The sequence below is a fragment of the Cololabis saira genome, chromosome 3, assembly GCF_033807715.1.
Source record: "Cololabis saira isolate AMF1-May2022 chromosome 3, fColSai1.1, whole genome shotgun sequence".
Lineage (NCBI taxonomy): Eukaryota > Metazoa > Chordata > Actinopteri > Beloniformes > Belonidae > Cololabis > Cololabis saira.
In genome coordinates this window covers 41897492-41914618 of record NC_084589.1, presented here as the reverse complement: position 1 = coordinate 41914618, position 17127 = coordinate 41897492, and the positions used below count along the sequence as shown (strand labels likewise).

At 39.4% G+C, this 17127-nt stretch overlaps 1 protein-coding gene across 3 annotated transcripts in view; it reads left to right on the top strand.

Moving 5' to 3' along the window:
- The window catches only part of sema6e (sema domain, transmembrane domain (TM), and cytoplasmic domain, (semaphorin) 6E), a 103497-nt gene that overhangs the window by 49844 nt on the left and 36526 nt on the right, over positions 1-17127 (top strand). For all 3 annotated transcript variants that reach the window (XM_061717552.1, XM_061717550.1, XM_061717549.1), the window contains exon 15: positions 9342-9419. In XM_061717552.1, coding sequence (XP_061573536.1) covers positions 9342-9419 — 78 coding nt within the window. The remainder of the gene's footprint in view (positions 1-9341; positions 9420-17127) is intronic.

Below are 17127 nucleotides of genomic sequence, written 5' to 3'. Positions count from 1 at the left end.
CTAATACTTGTAAATAAGTGTGGACAGTAAAAATCTGATTTAGGCAAACATGTGATTTGCTTCAGGCCTGGACATAATCGTGGCCTGGTTTTGAGGAAGGCATACGGGCCAAAACATTGATCACATCAATAAATATCGAGCCAGAAAACAAGCTCACGTTACTGTTTAATCGCTCACATCATTCATTTCTGGATGAAAACTCGCTTCCAAGATGGACCTTTTCTTAAGTCTCTATGGAAATGCAAACTTGTTTTTGTGAAATTAAAAGATTTGGGAATAATGATCTCATCTTGGCTCCAATGCGTTCCTGGAAAAACAGTTTCTACTGGGATTTCAGCTATGAAACATGCCTGCAACACAAATAAAAGAAACTTTGACTTGAAAATGGTCATATAGCCTTGAAACCTTATCAAAACAGAAACATTATCCAAATAGTCTTTATTAAGACAAAAACCTGCAATAAATAGTAGGAATATGGGCCTGTTTGAGTTCTTTCAGCCTGTTATTCCCCCCTTCGTCTAGTAGTCACGGAACACCACATAAATGACACCACCTCTCATCACCCGCAGAAAAGGTTGTGCTCAGCTCAAGTACTGGATTTATTTACAGGTTTATGTGTTAAGTTATTTCCAAATGTCAATCAGGTGAAAGTGAAGCAAGATAAACATCAGGGTGAACTAAGGCCGAAATAACAAACCAAACGTCCTGCCTGTAAACCCAGTGCTACCTTACCTGTCAAAACAAAGACAGTGATTTACCCAACTCCCTAAACTAAAATAAACAGGAGAAGACGCATCAGCAAAGAAATAGGCTGTTATACTTCACCATTAAAGACATTAAGCAAAGACGTCTACAAATATGGAGATTGAGGGAACAGAGATGATGCTGCTGTCAGGGAGAGGGGTCAGACGCCAAGTATTTAAACGGAGGTCTGTCCCGTCTGTGCCAATCCAGCGACGGCATCAGAGGCACAAACATCAATTATGTTTCCACCTGAGGCCCCCCCCCCCCAAAAAAAAAAGAACAAAACCAATAGGGGCCAACAGAACACATTAACTTACGGCCAGAGCAGGGCCCTCCCGGGGTTGGTAGAGGATGGCAATGCACAGGACTGTTAGGTAGGAGCACTGGGTGATAAAATGGGAAAAAAACCGGGATAAAAATATTAAAAAAAAAAAAAAAAAAAACTTACGGCCAGATAAGAAAACTTTTCCAAACAGGGAGAAAAATGGAACTTGTGATGCTGCTCAGAAATATGGCTCGTGTCTTCGTTTCCCTTGTTGAGAAACAATAAAAAAGGTACTGCTGGGTAATTCAAGTCAAAGTAGTTTCATTTGCAGCTACAGATTTGAAAAAAAAAAAAAATTAAATCACTCCACTCACAAGTGCTGCTTCAGGCATTTTGACAAAAGACTAATTCCTGCCTGTTTGATTGAGTTGGTTGGACCCACTTTCCCCAAAAAGCACTTAGATGTTATTAATGGCTCTGGCAAGTATGTGATTACCAGATTAAACAAAAACGGCAGGGAAAGTAGAGTGGCTTCACGAATGCTGCGGGTAGAGGATGAACATTTCTGTAAACATGTGCTCTTTGGATTCATGTTGAATGATCTTTATCTCTCCCCTAGAAGCTCAGTGTGAAGTCACCCTTTCACAACGTGGCGTACACTTTAAAAAGTGACATCACTACTACCCGTTTCCAGTAATGAAAGCCAGTATGATGAGGGATTTGCTCTCTTTATGGGTTGTTTTGTGCAACTCTAAAATGTTGTAACCTGTTGCGTGCAGTGTAGCCAATCAATCCCATAACCCAGTACTTGATGGCTGCAAAACGACCGCGCTGAAGGGCACCGGGGCATGATCGGGTCTGTCTCCGCAGACATCGCTACAATCCATCAACATTGATGGAGCCAGGGTTCCTACATGACCTGTGGAGGAAGATTACAGAAACGTTCTGCTGTTTCACTGATTCAAACTGCAACTAGAATTGGCTGTTAACTCTGATAATGTCACTATGATTGATGGCTTTATACATGTGTTAAACTGAAGACTCTCATTTGTGAATGTTATCTTAGTTTGTATTTCATCTCAGTATATGACTTCCTGGCTGATTTTCCAGATGTCCAGTTGTGCACTTTGACTTGATTAGGTTTTAACTCGGTCTTCTGGGTCTACGCGAGTCCACATACGGCAGATATGACTTCTGATTCAGTCAGCAGTCAATTGGAAGTCCTTTTTTGGACATGTGTACGTATAAAAAGTTGACCAGAAGCCAAGTTATGCTGACATATGACCGAGGAATCAACTTAATTGAGGCGAGAACCAGCAGGGGAAAGTAGGTTCATATCAGGTTGCTGCAGACCAACTAACAGTGTTAAAGAAACACGACGTGTAAATGTTGGGTTTATGTTGGTTTTTCTTGTATGATTCTGAGGAGGGTTAAAGTGTTTTCATCGATCATAGACATGTGATGTTTTTGTCCTCTCTGGTTACTTGAACAAAAGCTTCTCTATGTGCTGATGTTTGAGTTGGATGCTTCGCGTACTCCACATCATTTGTTTTCACTGCATTTTGTCAGATTTTGCTGCTATAGTGCTCCAATATTACAAACTCGGCAAAGCATTAAAATAAAGCTGACAGTTTCTACAGAAAGTACAAAAACAAGGCTCTGCAGTCATACTATCATGACCATAGAAACACTAATTCCAGAGGTTACTGTTGTGTGTAGATATTTAAGTTTTTTAAATATTCCTACAACCAGTTTACAAGCTTACAAGAGTTGCTCTTTGTTATCACTCTTTGGCAAGCGGCGCTTTGCCTCGGCTAATGTACTTGCTCTCCGGCTTCAGGATCTATTTTTGGGGCTGTGAGGAATGTTGGCCTCATGCAACTCCCCCCTCTCAACCCCCTCGCCTCTATCCCATCAAGCTAGAGAAAAGATTTCTCCTCATCCCCCTCAGGGAGTGCGTACACCCCATAGCATGCCAGCCCCTCATTGCTATGGTCTGCAGAAGCTCTCAACATCATTTAGTCATAAATTGGATCCAGCTGATTGGCCGGTAGCCAGCAGTGGTGGCCCCTGTTTTTTCTTTTTTTTTCTGAAGCTGGAGGAGAGGAGGAAATGTATTGGGGCCCATCTCAGTGCAGCTCATGGAGCAGCCACATCCACAGATCCCTTTTAGAGAGCAGAGCTGCAGCACACCTCATGCTTGGATTAAGAGCCCCGTGAGCTGCATCAGCGCTGGCCAGGAGGTCAGGTTTCAGCCACCATATCCTCCTTTAACACACCAATGAATCCGTCTTCCTCCAGATGAGATTTACTTCATCTCTTTCCTTGCTGCCTCCATTTTCTCTGCCTTGGCCTGTTTATGTTTTTCCTTCTCAGTGTAGCCTAGTTCATCAGGCTTGTTTTTCCTTCCCTCCTTTTTCTTTTTTTCTTTTTCACTCAAGGCCCTGCTGCCAATATTAGGTTTCAGAAATAACTCTGTTTTGAGCAGCAGAGGGGAAGTGTATGAAATGGGAATTTTAATAAAAATACAATAAAAGGGCCGGAGAGGCCCCGAACCTTCAGTGCCTAGGGATTTAAAACTCCAGATATGCTTTATGAACTCATTGAACTTTCTTTCAAATCGGATTTTAGATGGTTAAATGTAGATTCCACCATTTCTCAAATGGACTCAAAAGGAATACTGATGAAGTTTAACATAAGATTTGGATGCCTTGGAGGGTAAATTCAGTTTATGAAAGCTTTGGTCTTGTTTATATAACTGTTTCTATGTTTCTTTCTTCATATGTTATGGTCATATCTTATCGAATCAAAGTAATCTCTTATCTGGCACTTCAAAACTGTAATGAGATCCTATTATTCCAGACACACAAGAGGAGAGATGGATGGAAAGCTTTTAAAACTAAAAAATCCAAACCACTCAACAAGTCCTCTGCATTAACCAACAAAGCGTGTTTTGTAATTACTCAAAAGGAAAGTCAAAAATAAACCCCAAAACCATTTAAAAATGTGGGAGGTGTAACAGTTCTGACTTGATAAATCTGTTCAAACAATGTATTAACACGCCACATCTTTAGACGCACTTACGGTAGAGATGAGTGGGGAGTAGGGTGATGAATAATGCACGAGTTCATGCATGTTAAACCCATGAAGCTTTAGAGACGAATGTTCATGTTTGCCTTTACATTAAAAGCCAAGAAGTTTTGCACTGCAGAAGCCCACACAGCCTCCACTCAGGTTAGATGGTAACAGCGTCGTGCCCTTCTATAAATACAACTGTGCAATGTATTCATCTGCGTTGAATACGATGTGTAGATGTTACTCGCCCCGAGCTCAAAAGTGTTTATTCAAAGTGCCTTCAAATGGAAGAAATGCACGTCTAAAAACTGCTTGTTCTGATGTTACGCCACGTTCATGTGACGTACGAGGAAAATTAGATGTGGGAAATGACTTGACTCAAATGCAACTTTGTTTGCAGCCACCTAAGACTGAAAACGTGAATATGCCATTTATTGTGACATCACAGACTTTATTCATATTTATTTGGTACCAATTTGATATGCCAGATTTATTGTACTTGGGAAGTGGAAGAAGAAACACATCAGACATTTTATTAAGACGCCAGGACAATTGGGTCAAATGTAAGGGGGAAAAATGAAGATAAGATAGTCCTTTATTGATCCCTAGAGGTGAAATTCAGGTAATTAATCACGAAAGTAAATACTGAAGAAGACTGAAGCAAAGCCGTTCACCTCAGACCGCAAAAAAACAATTAAAGTCTCAAGGACTTGCTGTTTACTGGCAGGGTTTTTTCTCTCAGTTTTTACTGTAGGTATGACGACGGTGAACAATGGTGCCCCCTTTTTCAGGAACCGATGAGTCATGTTTTGTTTGGTGCTGAAGTTTGCTCACGATAAATGGATGTTTCATCTAATCACCTGTGTTGTTTGACAGTGTCTGCCCTTTTCAGGGTAATTTCTGCAGGGAACACAGATGGTTCCTTGCAAACAAAACCTTAAGCACATCACATTAGCCTCCACTTATTATGTGTGTGAAGCATAAAATAAAAAAGCAAGGAAGCCTTTTGAGAGTTTTCTGTGTCCAACATTATCTAATGTGGTACAACAATATCATCTGAGCACTTGACGCAATACATTTTTGCTTAATAACGGTGAGCACAAACCAAAGCGAAACGTCGACCAATAAACTGACTGACTGTTGATACCGTAATGGTCTTTAGTTAGTTATTTGATCAACTCCGTTGTCTTTTAACAGCAGTCCAAGCTGCCAGTTTCCCCTTTTTATCGTTTTCTGCCGCTGTTTGTTTAACCAACTCGGCATCTTAATCAAATTGATATATAGTTACAGGTAAGTCGTGAAAACATTGTTCTTGTCTTAAATATTCCTGTACAAAAGTAGTTTATCAGCAGCAGTGTCGTATTAGCTGAAACGGTTTCCAGTAAGTCGGAGCTTTATTCCAAAGATTTTGGCAACATGACAGCTGGAAGTCGTGAGCCGGAGCCTCAAAGACCCTCAGCAGCTAATGGATGTTCCTCGCTGTCGTGACTGCAGGCGCTCGATCGCACACTCCTCTGTTCATCATGGTATGACAAAAGAGAAGAGCCAAGTCTGAGAGGAACGAGGAACAAACAAATCCATTCTGTGACAAACAATTGTTAAAAAAGAACATGCATGATAACTTTACTTCTTTCTTTACTGAAACTAGAGCTCCACTCATCTGGCCTCTTCAGCCACGGTGCTTCAGGGCTGAGGTTCAATCCTGCCATTTAACTGTAAATGAATGCCTCTGCTGGAGGGAAGAGAGGTAGAATAGACAAAGATGCATACGTACCTCATGGCTAGTGTATGAATCATTTATTAATGCAGCACTTCACTCAGTGCTGCTGCATATCGGCAGTCGCAGGCAGTGGCGAGAGTCTCTTCAGGTCCTCGATCCGTGAACCCTGATAGCGCCCCGAAAATTAACAGCAAAGAACAGAAAATGATGTTTATGTGGGTGAAACAGTGATTCATGTTTCACTCTGACATTTAATGTTCCATTTCCATCTCACACTGAGGTGTTGTTACCCTGCACACGTTTCAACAAATTCAAGAAAAATACAGCGGGGAGGGGGAAAGGGCTAAACTTTGTTTTCTTTGTGCTCAGGTTACCTTTTATAGTTCTTTAATTCGGTAAAACGTCTTTCCCATTTGATGTTCAACAAAAAGACGTTCTTTTTAACCCAGATAATATTCTAAGGAACCAAAATCTTTTACTTTTTTTACATGAATTAAAAATGTTTTGCTCGCTAAACCTGCCACGACTGCAGCGTGCTTCCATTTTCACAAGCTGTTCTCTCAAGAAAGAAACCCCCGTATGAATTGTTTTGTGAAAATTCCCATGTCTGTTCACATTTATTTGACCTGAAACACACCACTGTGTGTGTGTGAGAGAGTGAGAGAGAGAGGATATGCCAAAATACAAAGGCATTGTTTTAGTGCCTCAAGGTCCACATGGGGGGATAAAGGTCAGGAGGTTTGGATGGTGTTATGGAGGTCAAAAATGGCTTTTTTGGGGGGATGGTGGGCATCATAGGCCAATCAGGGCATCAGCTCGTTGGTTTATACTTTTTACACGTAAGTTAGTTCTAACTGGTTACTGATTTTACCTTTTTTGGACTACTTCTGATGTCTGGATTATTTTTCCTTTTTGTTTCTATGAAAACAGTCAAGATGTTTTTAATAGAAACCTTGTACGAGACTTTGACATCTGATTTATGCATTTGCTGTGGAGCTGCACGGTGCATTTATCAGCATTGACACCGATGTGTGAACGTGCAAAAAAAACTGCAAAAACTAGACAAGCAAGCTTCTTTTTTTTTTTTTAAATCTTAAATGACCAACACAGTTAAGTCTCCAATCAGTTCTGAGTTTTTTTAATTTATTTATTTTCTTTTTTTTTCCTCAAAGCATGAGCTATTACACAGTCCCAGCCCTCCAACCCCCACCCCACAGTGAGGAGGGTGGGCCCCTTCTCTGTCTTTGCCCCAGATTTTCCACCCTCCCACCAAGACTTGACATATCTGGCTGGATGCTTCTCTGCAGACACCTTAGTCGTGATGATAAGAGAGGAATTTTCAGTGAAAACAGTTGTATATCTGTAAAGGTCGGGGGGGGCGGGGGAAGCAGGTTTTCTTTGTTCTGTTTGTTTTCTTTTCTTTGTAAGAGAACTGTTCACAAAGTTACCTTTCTCTATCAAAACAGAAAAAAATGCCAAAATAAATAGGTTCAAGTTAAATAACAGTATTTTTCACATCATAAAATATATTCCAGGAAATAATAATAGAGCATCCAAAGCTGCACCGCCCTGACTTGTGTATTTAGTCGCCGCCAGCTGCAGGTGCAGCAGGGGAAGACCGGTTCCTTCTCCGTTTCCTTCTGCTCCTCGGTGACGCACTGAGATGCTCTCGGTGGGATTTCAAACAATAAATCATTTCAAACGTTAGAAACAGGTCACAGGATTCTCATTAAAACTTATCCAAACTTGTTCCTTGACTGCCTTGAAGGTTTTGGTTTGACATGGAAGGAAACAGATTGTTTGGTTCCGTTCTTTTGTCATTGTGTACTTTACGCTCATTATGTTGTCGCTGCTGGGTGAATACCACAGTCTCGCAAACGGTAACTTAGGCAGCTGTCAGAGATATTGCTCTCGCTCGCTGACGCCCAGTGTTGTTTTGCAGTTACACAGTGGTGAGAGGAAGGCCTGCCGATTAATGCAACTCATTGGAGGGTGAAGGAAACCGCTCAGACTCGAACCAGACATGAACACAGTCGGTGACCGCGGATCAGATCCAGAGTTTAATCAACAAAACTGACGTGTTGATCTGAAACCGGACGAAAGGCACTGAATGTTGTGATTCTGCTGGGACTCGGCGCTTCAGGGAAAGTGACTAATGGCTATTGATTGTGGTTAATGCTGACTGCTATAAAGGGAAGGAGGTAAACGGGTCCGAGCCGGCTCATGTTGTTCAGAGAATGACAAAGCTGACGTACAGCTCGGTAAGTGGGATCAGGTGGTTGAACTATCTGCTGACTGCAGACATGAGACTTGTGGTGAAGCCTGAGCACAGCCTCCAAAATAAGGTCGTTTGTTGCGGGACAGTGTGACCGCGGCCAGTGTAATCGATGGCAATAGAAAGAGAAGTCAAAACATTTAAACGGGAAGGGTTAAGATAATGAAGGTAAACAGCTCATCGTTTAGTTGAAAGGTGCTTCACCACCTTCGTGTCAGCTTCAGTAACTGGGGGGGGGTTGTTTTCTAAACCAAATTGAAAGTAATTTACATATGATACCAGCTCGAGGAGTCTTTTAAATATTTTTCTGAATCATTTTCTTTATTTGTTTGACTTGAGGATAAAATAAACATATTTTAATGTTTAATGATACATATTTTGTGATCCATGTCAGAAGACAAACCTGAAAAATGTAAGATTCCTGAGATGGCATAGGTGTAATTGTCCCCAAAAAAATGTAAGTTATATATGAATACTTTTTTTTTTTTAATTTAGATTGTTTGAATCTTAATGTTTTTGAGCCTTTCGAGGCCTTTTTTCTGCAGTGTGCATAATGAAAGTTAATCTTTGTACGAGTAAAAGTAAACTCTTCAGTTGTGTGCTCCTAAAATGAGGCATGATGCCTATTAGACATGTTTTTCTTACTTATTGAATTTTGTAGCAAAACAAATACAAGTCTAGAGTATCTTGGCAAAAAAAGAAAAATTGTTCGGCCTGACCTCGATTCCGAATGATTATGATCCAGCTTTGGTCTCTTTTCATATTTATCTGCATTTATTTCTATTGTTGAGAATGAAGTAACATTTGAAAGCTTCACTGAACAATAATGAATGTTGCTAATTGCATATGTTATTCATAGCCGCAGTCTTAAAGCATTGTATTACTAATTGTGTAGCCATTCAGCAAAAAAAAAAAGATATACTGCTATACTGTATTAAAATGTCACATTTTGAATTAAAAAAATGTTTCAGTAATGTCAACCTCATCTGTGGGAGCCTAATTATCTGTAGCGTTTGTACCCTATTAAAACACAACAAAATGCAGTCATTTAATTTGAATTGAGTGTTTTTGTCACTGCACACTGTGGCTGCAGGTGGAACTTGTTTCAGTAACCTTTGTTCAGGCAGAGCTGGGGAAGGTGATGGGTGGTGTTGGGTAGTGTCTCATTACTCGGCTAACATCCACAGCGCCCACTGTTCCTCACATATGCTGCTCTCCTCATTTACCTTCCATCACTAACTGTCTTTCTCTCTGTTATGCAGAAGCTGCTTGTCTTCACGGGACCCTTACTGCATCTGGCTCAAGGCAGGCAGCTGTGTCACAGTCTCTCCAGGTTACAAGTAAGTCGTACCCACACACAGAGTTTACACCTAAAATAGACGAGAGTCAGTCAGAGCTGCAACTCCACTGCGGTAATTTTGTGGAGTGTCACTTTTAAATGCATGTTGTGGAAATTCATCCCAACATGCTGCACTGCAGTGCTATTACGCCATTAGACGTTTCTGTTGAGGAAAAACATTCAAATTGACTATAATGCACATGGTGTTTGTACTCGTATCTAAATGTCTCCATGGATCTCAGTGAACTTTACTCGTGTCGGCAGCTTCTGTCGAGACTCTGGTTGGTTTCTCTGTTGACAGTGTTTACTGTATATTCGTTTACACGCTGGGCCGAGTGGCATTATTTTTCACTTACTGCCTCTCCTGCTCAACTGTCGACATAAGTGCTCAGTAAGCTGTCTAGAAGAGCACACCGACGGCAAAATCACACCACATATTTCATTTTCATCCAAATAAAGGCAGAAACTTCAGTTTTACATCACACTGCCGTGTGGAAAAACCGGTGTTTTGTGATCAGCAGTCTAAAAGCTGTTTGCATCACAGTTGCATCAAAGTTGAGGCTTTGAAAAGGAAATTAATGGTGGATAAATTGATAGCTACATGATGAAACTTTGAGGAGAACAAGTCAGTTCAGTGTCCTGGTAAATCTCAGCGGACTTCAGTAAAGAGCGAAACTCGGAAGCAGCAATGCCCGCTTGGCAGCGTGTCGTGAGTAATTTGACACTTTTTTTGTAATTCTTGGTCTTGTATGTTAACTGAATATTTAATAAGTAGGATCTTGCTAGCGCTGAGTGACTTCAGAGGAAAAGGGTTTCCTGCCAACACTCACGAGACTTGAACCCACACGAGACGACAAACACATTAGAAAAGAGCATGATTTTTCCTTCAACTATTCAACTATAACAAATATGAAGGATAGCAACAAAGCGATGCACAGCAAACCCATCAGTCAGTCTTTCAGCACCACAGAAGAGAGGATTTTATCTTAACTGTTTTTTGACTGCATGGCTTCAAGTGATTCACCACTGAATTGGAACAATATTGTTGTTATAGTTACTATGTGGACTTGAATACTGAATTGTAATGACATTACAGTCATTTATTTTATGGTTGCAGATGACCTTGACCTTAACATTCTTAATATGCACTTGTTTTGGACCTTTTGTACCTGTTCAACCTGCACTGTGGGTCAAATTTAGTATTTAATGCATATGCCAGGGTTTCTTATGGCACTCGAACCATGTTGACCTGCATTATTTTCTGCATACCCTCCATTGGAGTGTTGTCCTCAAGTTGAAATGCTGTGCTTATCCCTTCCCCTTTTTCCAAAGCTTTAATCTCCTTGGATAAAAGTTCTGCTAAATTACTAAATATAAACTAACCGCTACAAAATGGGGCAAGAAAAGTGACAATCTAGTTCAGACCTGCTCTACATAAATTAACGGTGAAGTTAGTCAAAATGTGTTTACATAGCACATTCCAAAGAAGGAACTTCCCAAAGTCCTGCACAGATAATAGCATTCCTGAGTCTTGGTGCTGCCACCGAGAATGCTGTATCTCCTTTTCTTTTTTTTTTGTTTCGATCCAAGACATATCAGGGTCAGCTGGTTAGTAGACCTCAGAGCTCTTGCTGGAGTATGAGGCTTTACTAGTTCACACATGTAGTGCCTGTGAGACATTTAAAAACAGGTAATAAACTGACCTGGACCCTGACACAGACAGGGAGCCGGTGTACGGGGACTGGAACAGGAGTGATATGATTGCATTGTTTTCTTCCTGTCAAAGTGAGCGACTGCATTTAAGTACAGCCTGCAGACCAAGACCAATGAACAAAAACTTACAATAATCCAAGTGAGAGACAATTAATGCGTGGGTAACTCTGTCATGTGCAGGAAGGTTGGTGTCACCTTATAAATTTTGATTGAAAAAAGCTGGTCTTAACAACTGAGCTACGGTAATCTGTTTATCAAATTTAAATGCATTGTCAAAAATCACACAAATGTTCCTTGCAGATGAACAACAGTATGAATCTAACCAGCCAATAATACGTCATAATTATCTAGCAGGTTAGAATTTCCAAAAAGAATAATTTCTGTTTTGATTTTATTCAGACTCAGGTTTGACCCCCATCCATGACTGAACACCTCTGAGACAGTTCAGCAGAGCCTGAATGTTCACACAACTATCTGATTTCATGGGCATATAGACCTGAAGATCATCTGCAAAACAACGAATAGTGATGGTTGTGCATTTTTAGAAATAGACCCCAAAGAAAAAATAAAAAAATAAAAGTACTGGGCCTAAAATAAAGCCTTGAGGAATGCCATAACAGAGAGAAGACACAGCTGAGGGCTATTGGCCTAAACAGAAAAAGCTCCCATCTGACAGATGAGACTGGAACCATTTAAAATCACACTGCTTTAATACCAACAGACTACTCAAGACTAGATAGCAAGATGCTGTGATGAACGCAGGTGAAAGACAGCAGATCTGCCTGCATCCACAGTAAAAGTAGTTTAATTTAAAATTCTTAATTGGTCTTTTTCTGTGGTGTGGTGCAACTTAAACCCAAATTGGAACTTTTGCATTTGATTTAAAAACTACTTCTCTGATCTTAAATAGAAAATGGAGTTTGGAGTTGACAACAATGACATGAAAGATATCCATTCATCACTTTCTAACCAATAGATTTCTCTGTCGTTTTCAGACACAAAGCATGTACTCATCTTTTCTCAGTGGTTTGCAAGTGTAAATACCAATAGTGATGGTTGAAGCGAAACTTCTGTTCAAGGGAAAAATAGAACAGAATAAAGAGATACACATTGATTTATGCTAAATGAAAGGAATTCATTTTATATTCACTTGTAAATATTCTGTTGAAGGATGAAAAGGTTTACATGTCGATGAAGAAGACGGCTCTGTTTTGTTGGAGTTCAAGCTTTATTTGTGTTGTATCACAGATTATTGATGCCACCAGTCAATGATGCAGCAGTAAATGTTTGTAATATATATGCAGAGAGTGTAAATCAAGAATATTTTCTTTAATAAAGGTCGGAGGGTTTACAATGGACAATAGCAGCAGACAGAATAGCATTCTGGTCAATGAAAGAGCTGACCCATAACAATGTTATGGGTCCTGGAGCTTTAGTAGGAGACTGAGACAAATGTCCACAGCTTTGGTGGACCGGATTGCTTGTCTGGCAGCTCTCTTTTGTCATCGCCTAACTTAGTGTTGTCACACAGCTGAGGTCTTTGCTTATCGTCTTCCTTTAACAGTTAAAGTGAATGAAAGTGTTACTGCAGGGGCTGTTGACAACTGCTGTTTTCTGCTTGTGGCACGGTGGGGAAAAAAGGAATAATAAAAGAAATATTCAACAAATATCTGAATCTTCAGATCATGCCTTAGTCTTTGGACAGAGAGGAAGTGCTGCATTGGTTTCATAAATAGTAATCTGGTACGTCTAATTGAAATCCACTGACTTTCGTAATGTTGTATGATAACTATGGGTATAACAATGTATCGTGCCACGAAATTTCGCCATAGAAAAACGTCACAATACGTGTCGTGGAGGTGACAAACTGTATCGCGATATTGGATTATTAATATTAATCTATTGCGTTGACTAGTAACGGCATCCGACCGCGCCTCGACCCGCGGACCAAAATCTTACTCCGCTCAGAAGAAAGTAGCACCGTTTTCCGGTCCCGATCACGGGGACTCTTGCAGGGTTTTGAGCTCTAAACCTTTACTTATGTAAGGCTGGTGTAGAGTTAAGCCTTACCTTATTAAATTAAACCTTTTTCGGGTCGTGAGTAGGATAAACACGGGGACAACTTCTGCTGAGTTCCAGTGTACTTTAATGTCCGCTCAACCGTGTAGGATTTTAGAACATCAACACAGCAACTAGTGCCGTACTGTGGCGTATCACTCCGCCCAAACTAAAACAGACTAATCACTACAGATAAACTGACTAGTGTCATTATAGTCCCTGATTTACACCAGAATATAAAGAATATATTAATAAAATAATGAACCCTGAATTACCAAAATAACCTTCTTAACAAAAATAAATCTCCTCTTACACTTATAAGGTGAGCAGGAATCAATCTTTTTTTTGATTTAAAATTGTATGTATTTATTTACTTTTATTTATTTATTTAATTTTAGTTGTTAAATTTGTGGAAAAGAAAAAAGTCAAATCATACATGAGAGAAACTATTCAGTTTGTGGCTAAATATTTTTACTTGTATGAAACTGAAGATGCATAATGCAAACTTGACATTTACTTTTAGTTCAGTTTGTGGAAAATGGTTGGCCTGGCTTTCTCTTTAAAACTTAAACGGTTATAAAGCATTACAAACTGTAACAATAGGGCAAACGTACAGTATTTTTTTGTATTTTGTGTCTTTCAAATAAATAAAAGAGAATTTTTTTCCAGTCATACAGTATGTTCCTTATTCAAGGTTGTTCAAAAAATACTGCTATAATATCGTATCGTATCGTTATTGTGACCTCAATATCGTGTATCATACCGTATCGTGAGATTAGTGTATCGTTACACACCTAATGATAACAAATACAGTAATATTTAAACGAGCTTTAATGTGCAGGCAACAGGTTGATCATAGTCGTCGTCTTGATCTGCTCCCCTTGCCCCTTCTCCTCCCCTCTGGAAACCTGCATCATAAAATCAGAAGTGATGGTGTTCTGTGTGTTTCAGTCACACAGCGGTGTACCACTGTCTTCCAAAGTATAGACGAAAGACGAATGGGTGGTTGGATGGACATATGGATGGATAAACAGGTAGACAGATGGATGCAGTAAAGGCTGTAGGAAGGGGGCAGTTAAAGGTACTATTTTCTTCTGCTGACAGTCAAGGACTCTGCGCGTTACTGTGTGGTTGATGTACAGCCTGCTGCTGAATCCCATCACCGGGTGTTTTTTTTTGTTTTGTTTTTTTCTCTCACCCCTGCGTACGGTGGCTGTAAAGCTCTGTGTGGGTGGGTGGGGGGTGTATAGACTGAAATCACACTGCATTTACCACTGTCACACTCGGGTTGGAGAGGGAGCACACCACATCCACTGTCTGCCCGCTTCCAATAGATTATTTTGACGGCTGAAAATGTGCAGACTGGGAATTATTGCATATCTTCTGCTTGGCCACCCAGACGTATTACTTTGTCTGCCCTCACTCGGACAGAGGCTAATGGGATTTTTTTCTTCTTTTTTTTTCTTAAATGCATGTTTCCCTGTGAACGTTTATTAGTGTGATTGAAAGAGGTTGATATAGTGGGTCTCGTTCTCAAATCATTTTTGCCCCTTTTTTGTTTGTGGTGGTTTTTTCACTTAAGGTGTGGGGTGGATCTTTTAAAATTTATTTGTGTTTTTGTTTTTTTAAGGTCTGTGACAATAAAGAAATCTATTTAACTTAATGTTTGATGACATCCATGGGTTACTTCTGAATTCGAGGTGCAGACAAGCGGCTGACTGAACGGATGTTCAGTCTCCCCTCCCCTCCCTCCTCCACCTCCGGTCTCAACAGTGTTGCATCAGTGCTGAAGAATGAACTTTACTAACAGTAGATACAGCCTCAAAGACGTTGGCTAATACTAAGTTGATTACAAAAAAGAGAAAAAACACTTTCAGGTATAAGGAGGTTCTGCCTTAATCAAAGTGGGCAAGTGGCCAGAGGTGTCATATCCTCACATGATCTAGACTGAAAAAAATAAATCTCAGCGCATGTAAATATAACATATTTAAATCTGTGATATTAACAATTAAAAATGAAGTTTGTTGCTTTACATGAATACAATATCTGCATTTGTTCAAAAAACAAGACATTGTGCATTTTTTCCTTAACAAGCAGTATTTCTGTAATCCCAGGCAATCTTTTCATTTACACACAAACAACAAGCAATAATCTTGTTGTATTTACTTTTCCTTTAACAATTTTAATCTATTGGGTAGATTGATCAAAGTTTAGATGAAACATGCTTTATTTGTTTAAGTAGAACAACCACAGTAAAAAATATCTTTCTTGATCTACTTTAAAAAAATTAAGGCGACTTTTTCGCATGAGATTTTTATGTAGATCAAGAAAGACTAGTCTTTGTATAAACAACTTAATTTTTAGTAGGTACAAAATTCATTTGCAAAAAATTTGTAAAGTCAACTTAATTTTTGCAAGTAAAGTCAACTTAATTTGGATAAATAAAGTAATCTTAACACAACTAAGTTGACTGTACTTGAAAAATGTATTTACATACATAAAATTAAGTAGTTTATACAAAGACTAGTCTTTCTTGATCTACATAATAATCTCATGCAAAAAGTAGACTTTTTTTTTAAGTAGATCAAGCACAATATTTGTATCAGTGCTCTAGACACTTTCCTCTCAAATGAAGCATCATTAAACGACAATGACCAACAGAACAAGTTACTTTTTTTAAATATTGTACTTGACTTACCTGAAATAAAGTGAAAAACCCACAGTTTCACATTGTTATCCTCTGTGCTCGTTGCCCGTGTGACGTATTGGTGTGCAACTGTTTCTCATTTATAGAAACATATATAGTATCTGATCACTTAAGTATTTTTTTTAATACTTTACCTGTGGATGATGTGTGGACCAAAACATGTGTAGGTTTCCATTGACCCCTAAGACCAATGACTGTATTCCCAGAGGATGAAGAAAAACGATCTGATTTGTTTAAGGGTGTTTTATTCAAATCATTAAAAGCAACCGGGATGAAGGATAGAAGCTTTAGTTTTAAGAGGCAGTGTTGGTTAGAAAGATGTGACGCCTTGTTTACTCTTTATGGACATTGAGATCTTCATTTAGGAAGCATTAAAAGGGAAAGGACTGAAAGAGGAAAAAATACTTTTGTGTGTGTGAGCACACTGCAAAAACTCAAAATCTTACCAGGGATATTTGGTAAGATTCACCTGTTTCAAGTAAATTTTCCCTTGAAATAAGTAGAAAAATCTGCCAGTGGGACAAGATTTATCTTCTCATTACAAGCAAAAAAATCGTGTTCCACTGGCAGATTTTTCTATTTATTTTAAGTGAAAATCTACTTGAAACAGGTGAAAATTGTTTTTTACTAAAAATGAGCAATTTTAACTAGAAATAAGACAAATATTCTTGTTAACATTTTGAGTTTTTGCAGTGCAATAAGGATGTTTTTGTTGTTGCTGTTTTGTTTAAATCGTTTCATGGTGGTTGACAGTCAAAGCTTGGTTTCTGGTTCAGGTTAAGACTCATTTGCTAGTCACTGGATGGCCCTCACAAGTAGAGTAGGATGTGCCTGAGATGGGGGTGTGGAAAGGACATGCTGATGTGGCTTCATGCTGGCGAGGACGACGGAGTTACTTGGTGAGATTTGATTTACGAGTTGTGTTTAGTGTGTAGAAGAGAGCCACAATGGAGACCAATGGACCAGAACCTAGAGGATATCAGCCAAAAAATCCTGTTTAAACTCCTGCCACAGAGAGAGAGATGGACGGGGACGAGGCTAAGGAGTCTCTGGATATAGAGAAATCTACATTTAAGGAAGAAATAGAGACAAAGGAAGCAATAAATAAATGAAGAAAAGTGGAAGAAAGAGGAGGTTGTTTTTTTTTTCATTGCACGTTTGAATTGCAGAACATCTGTTTTTGATGTTAAGTTTTTAATATCAGGGAGAAAAACTATGAAATGACCTCATA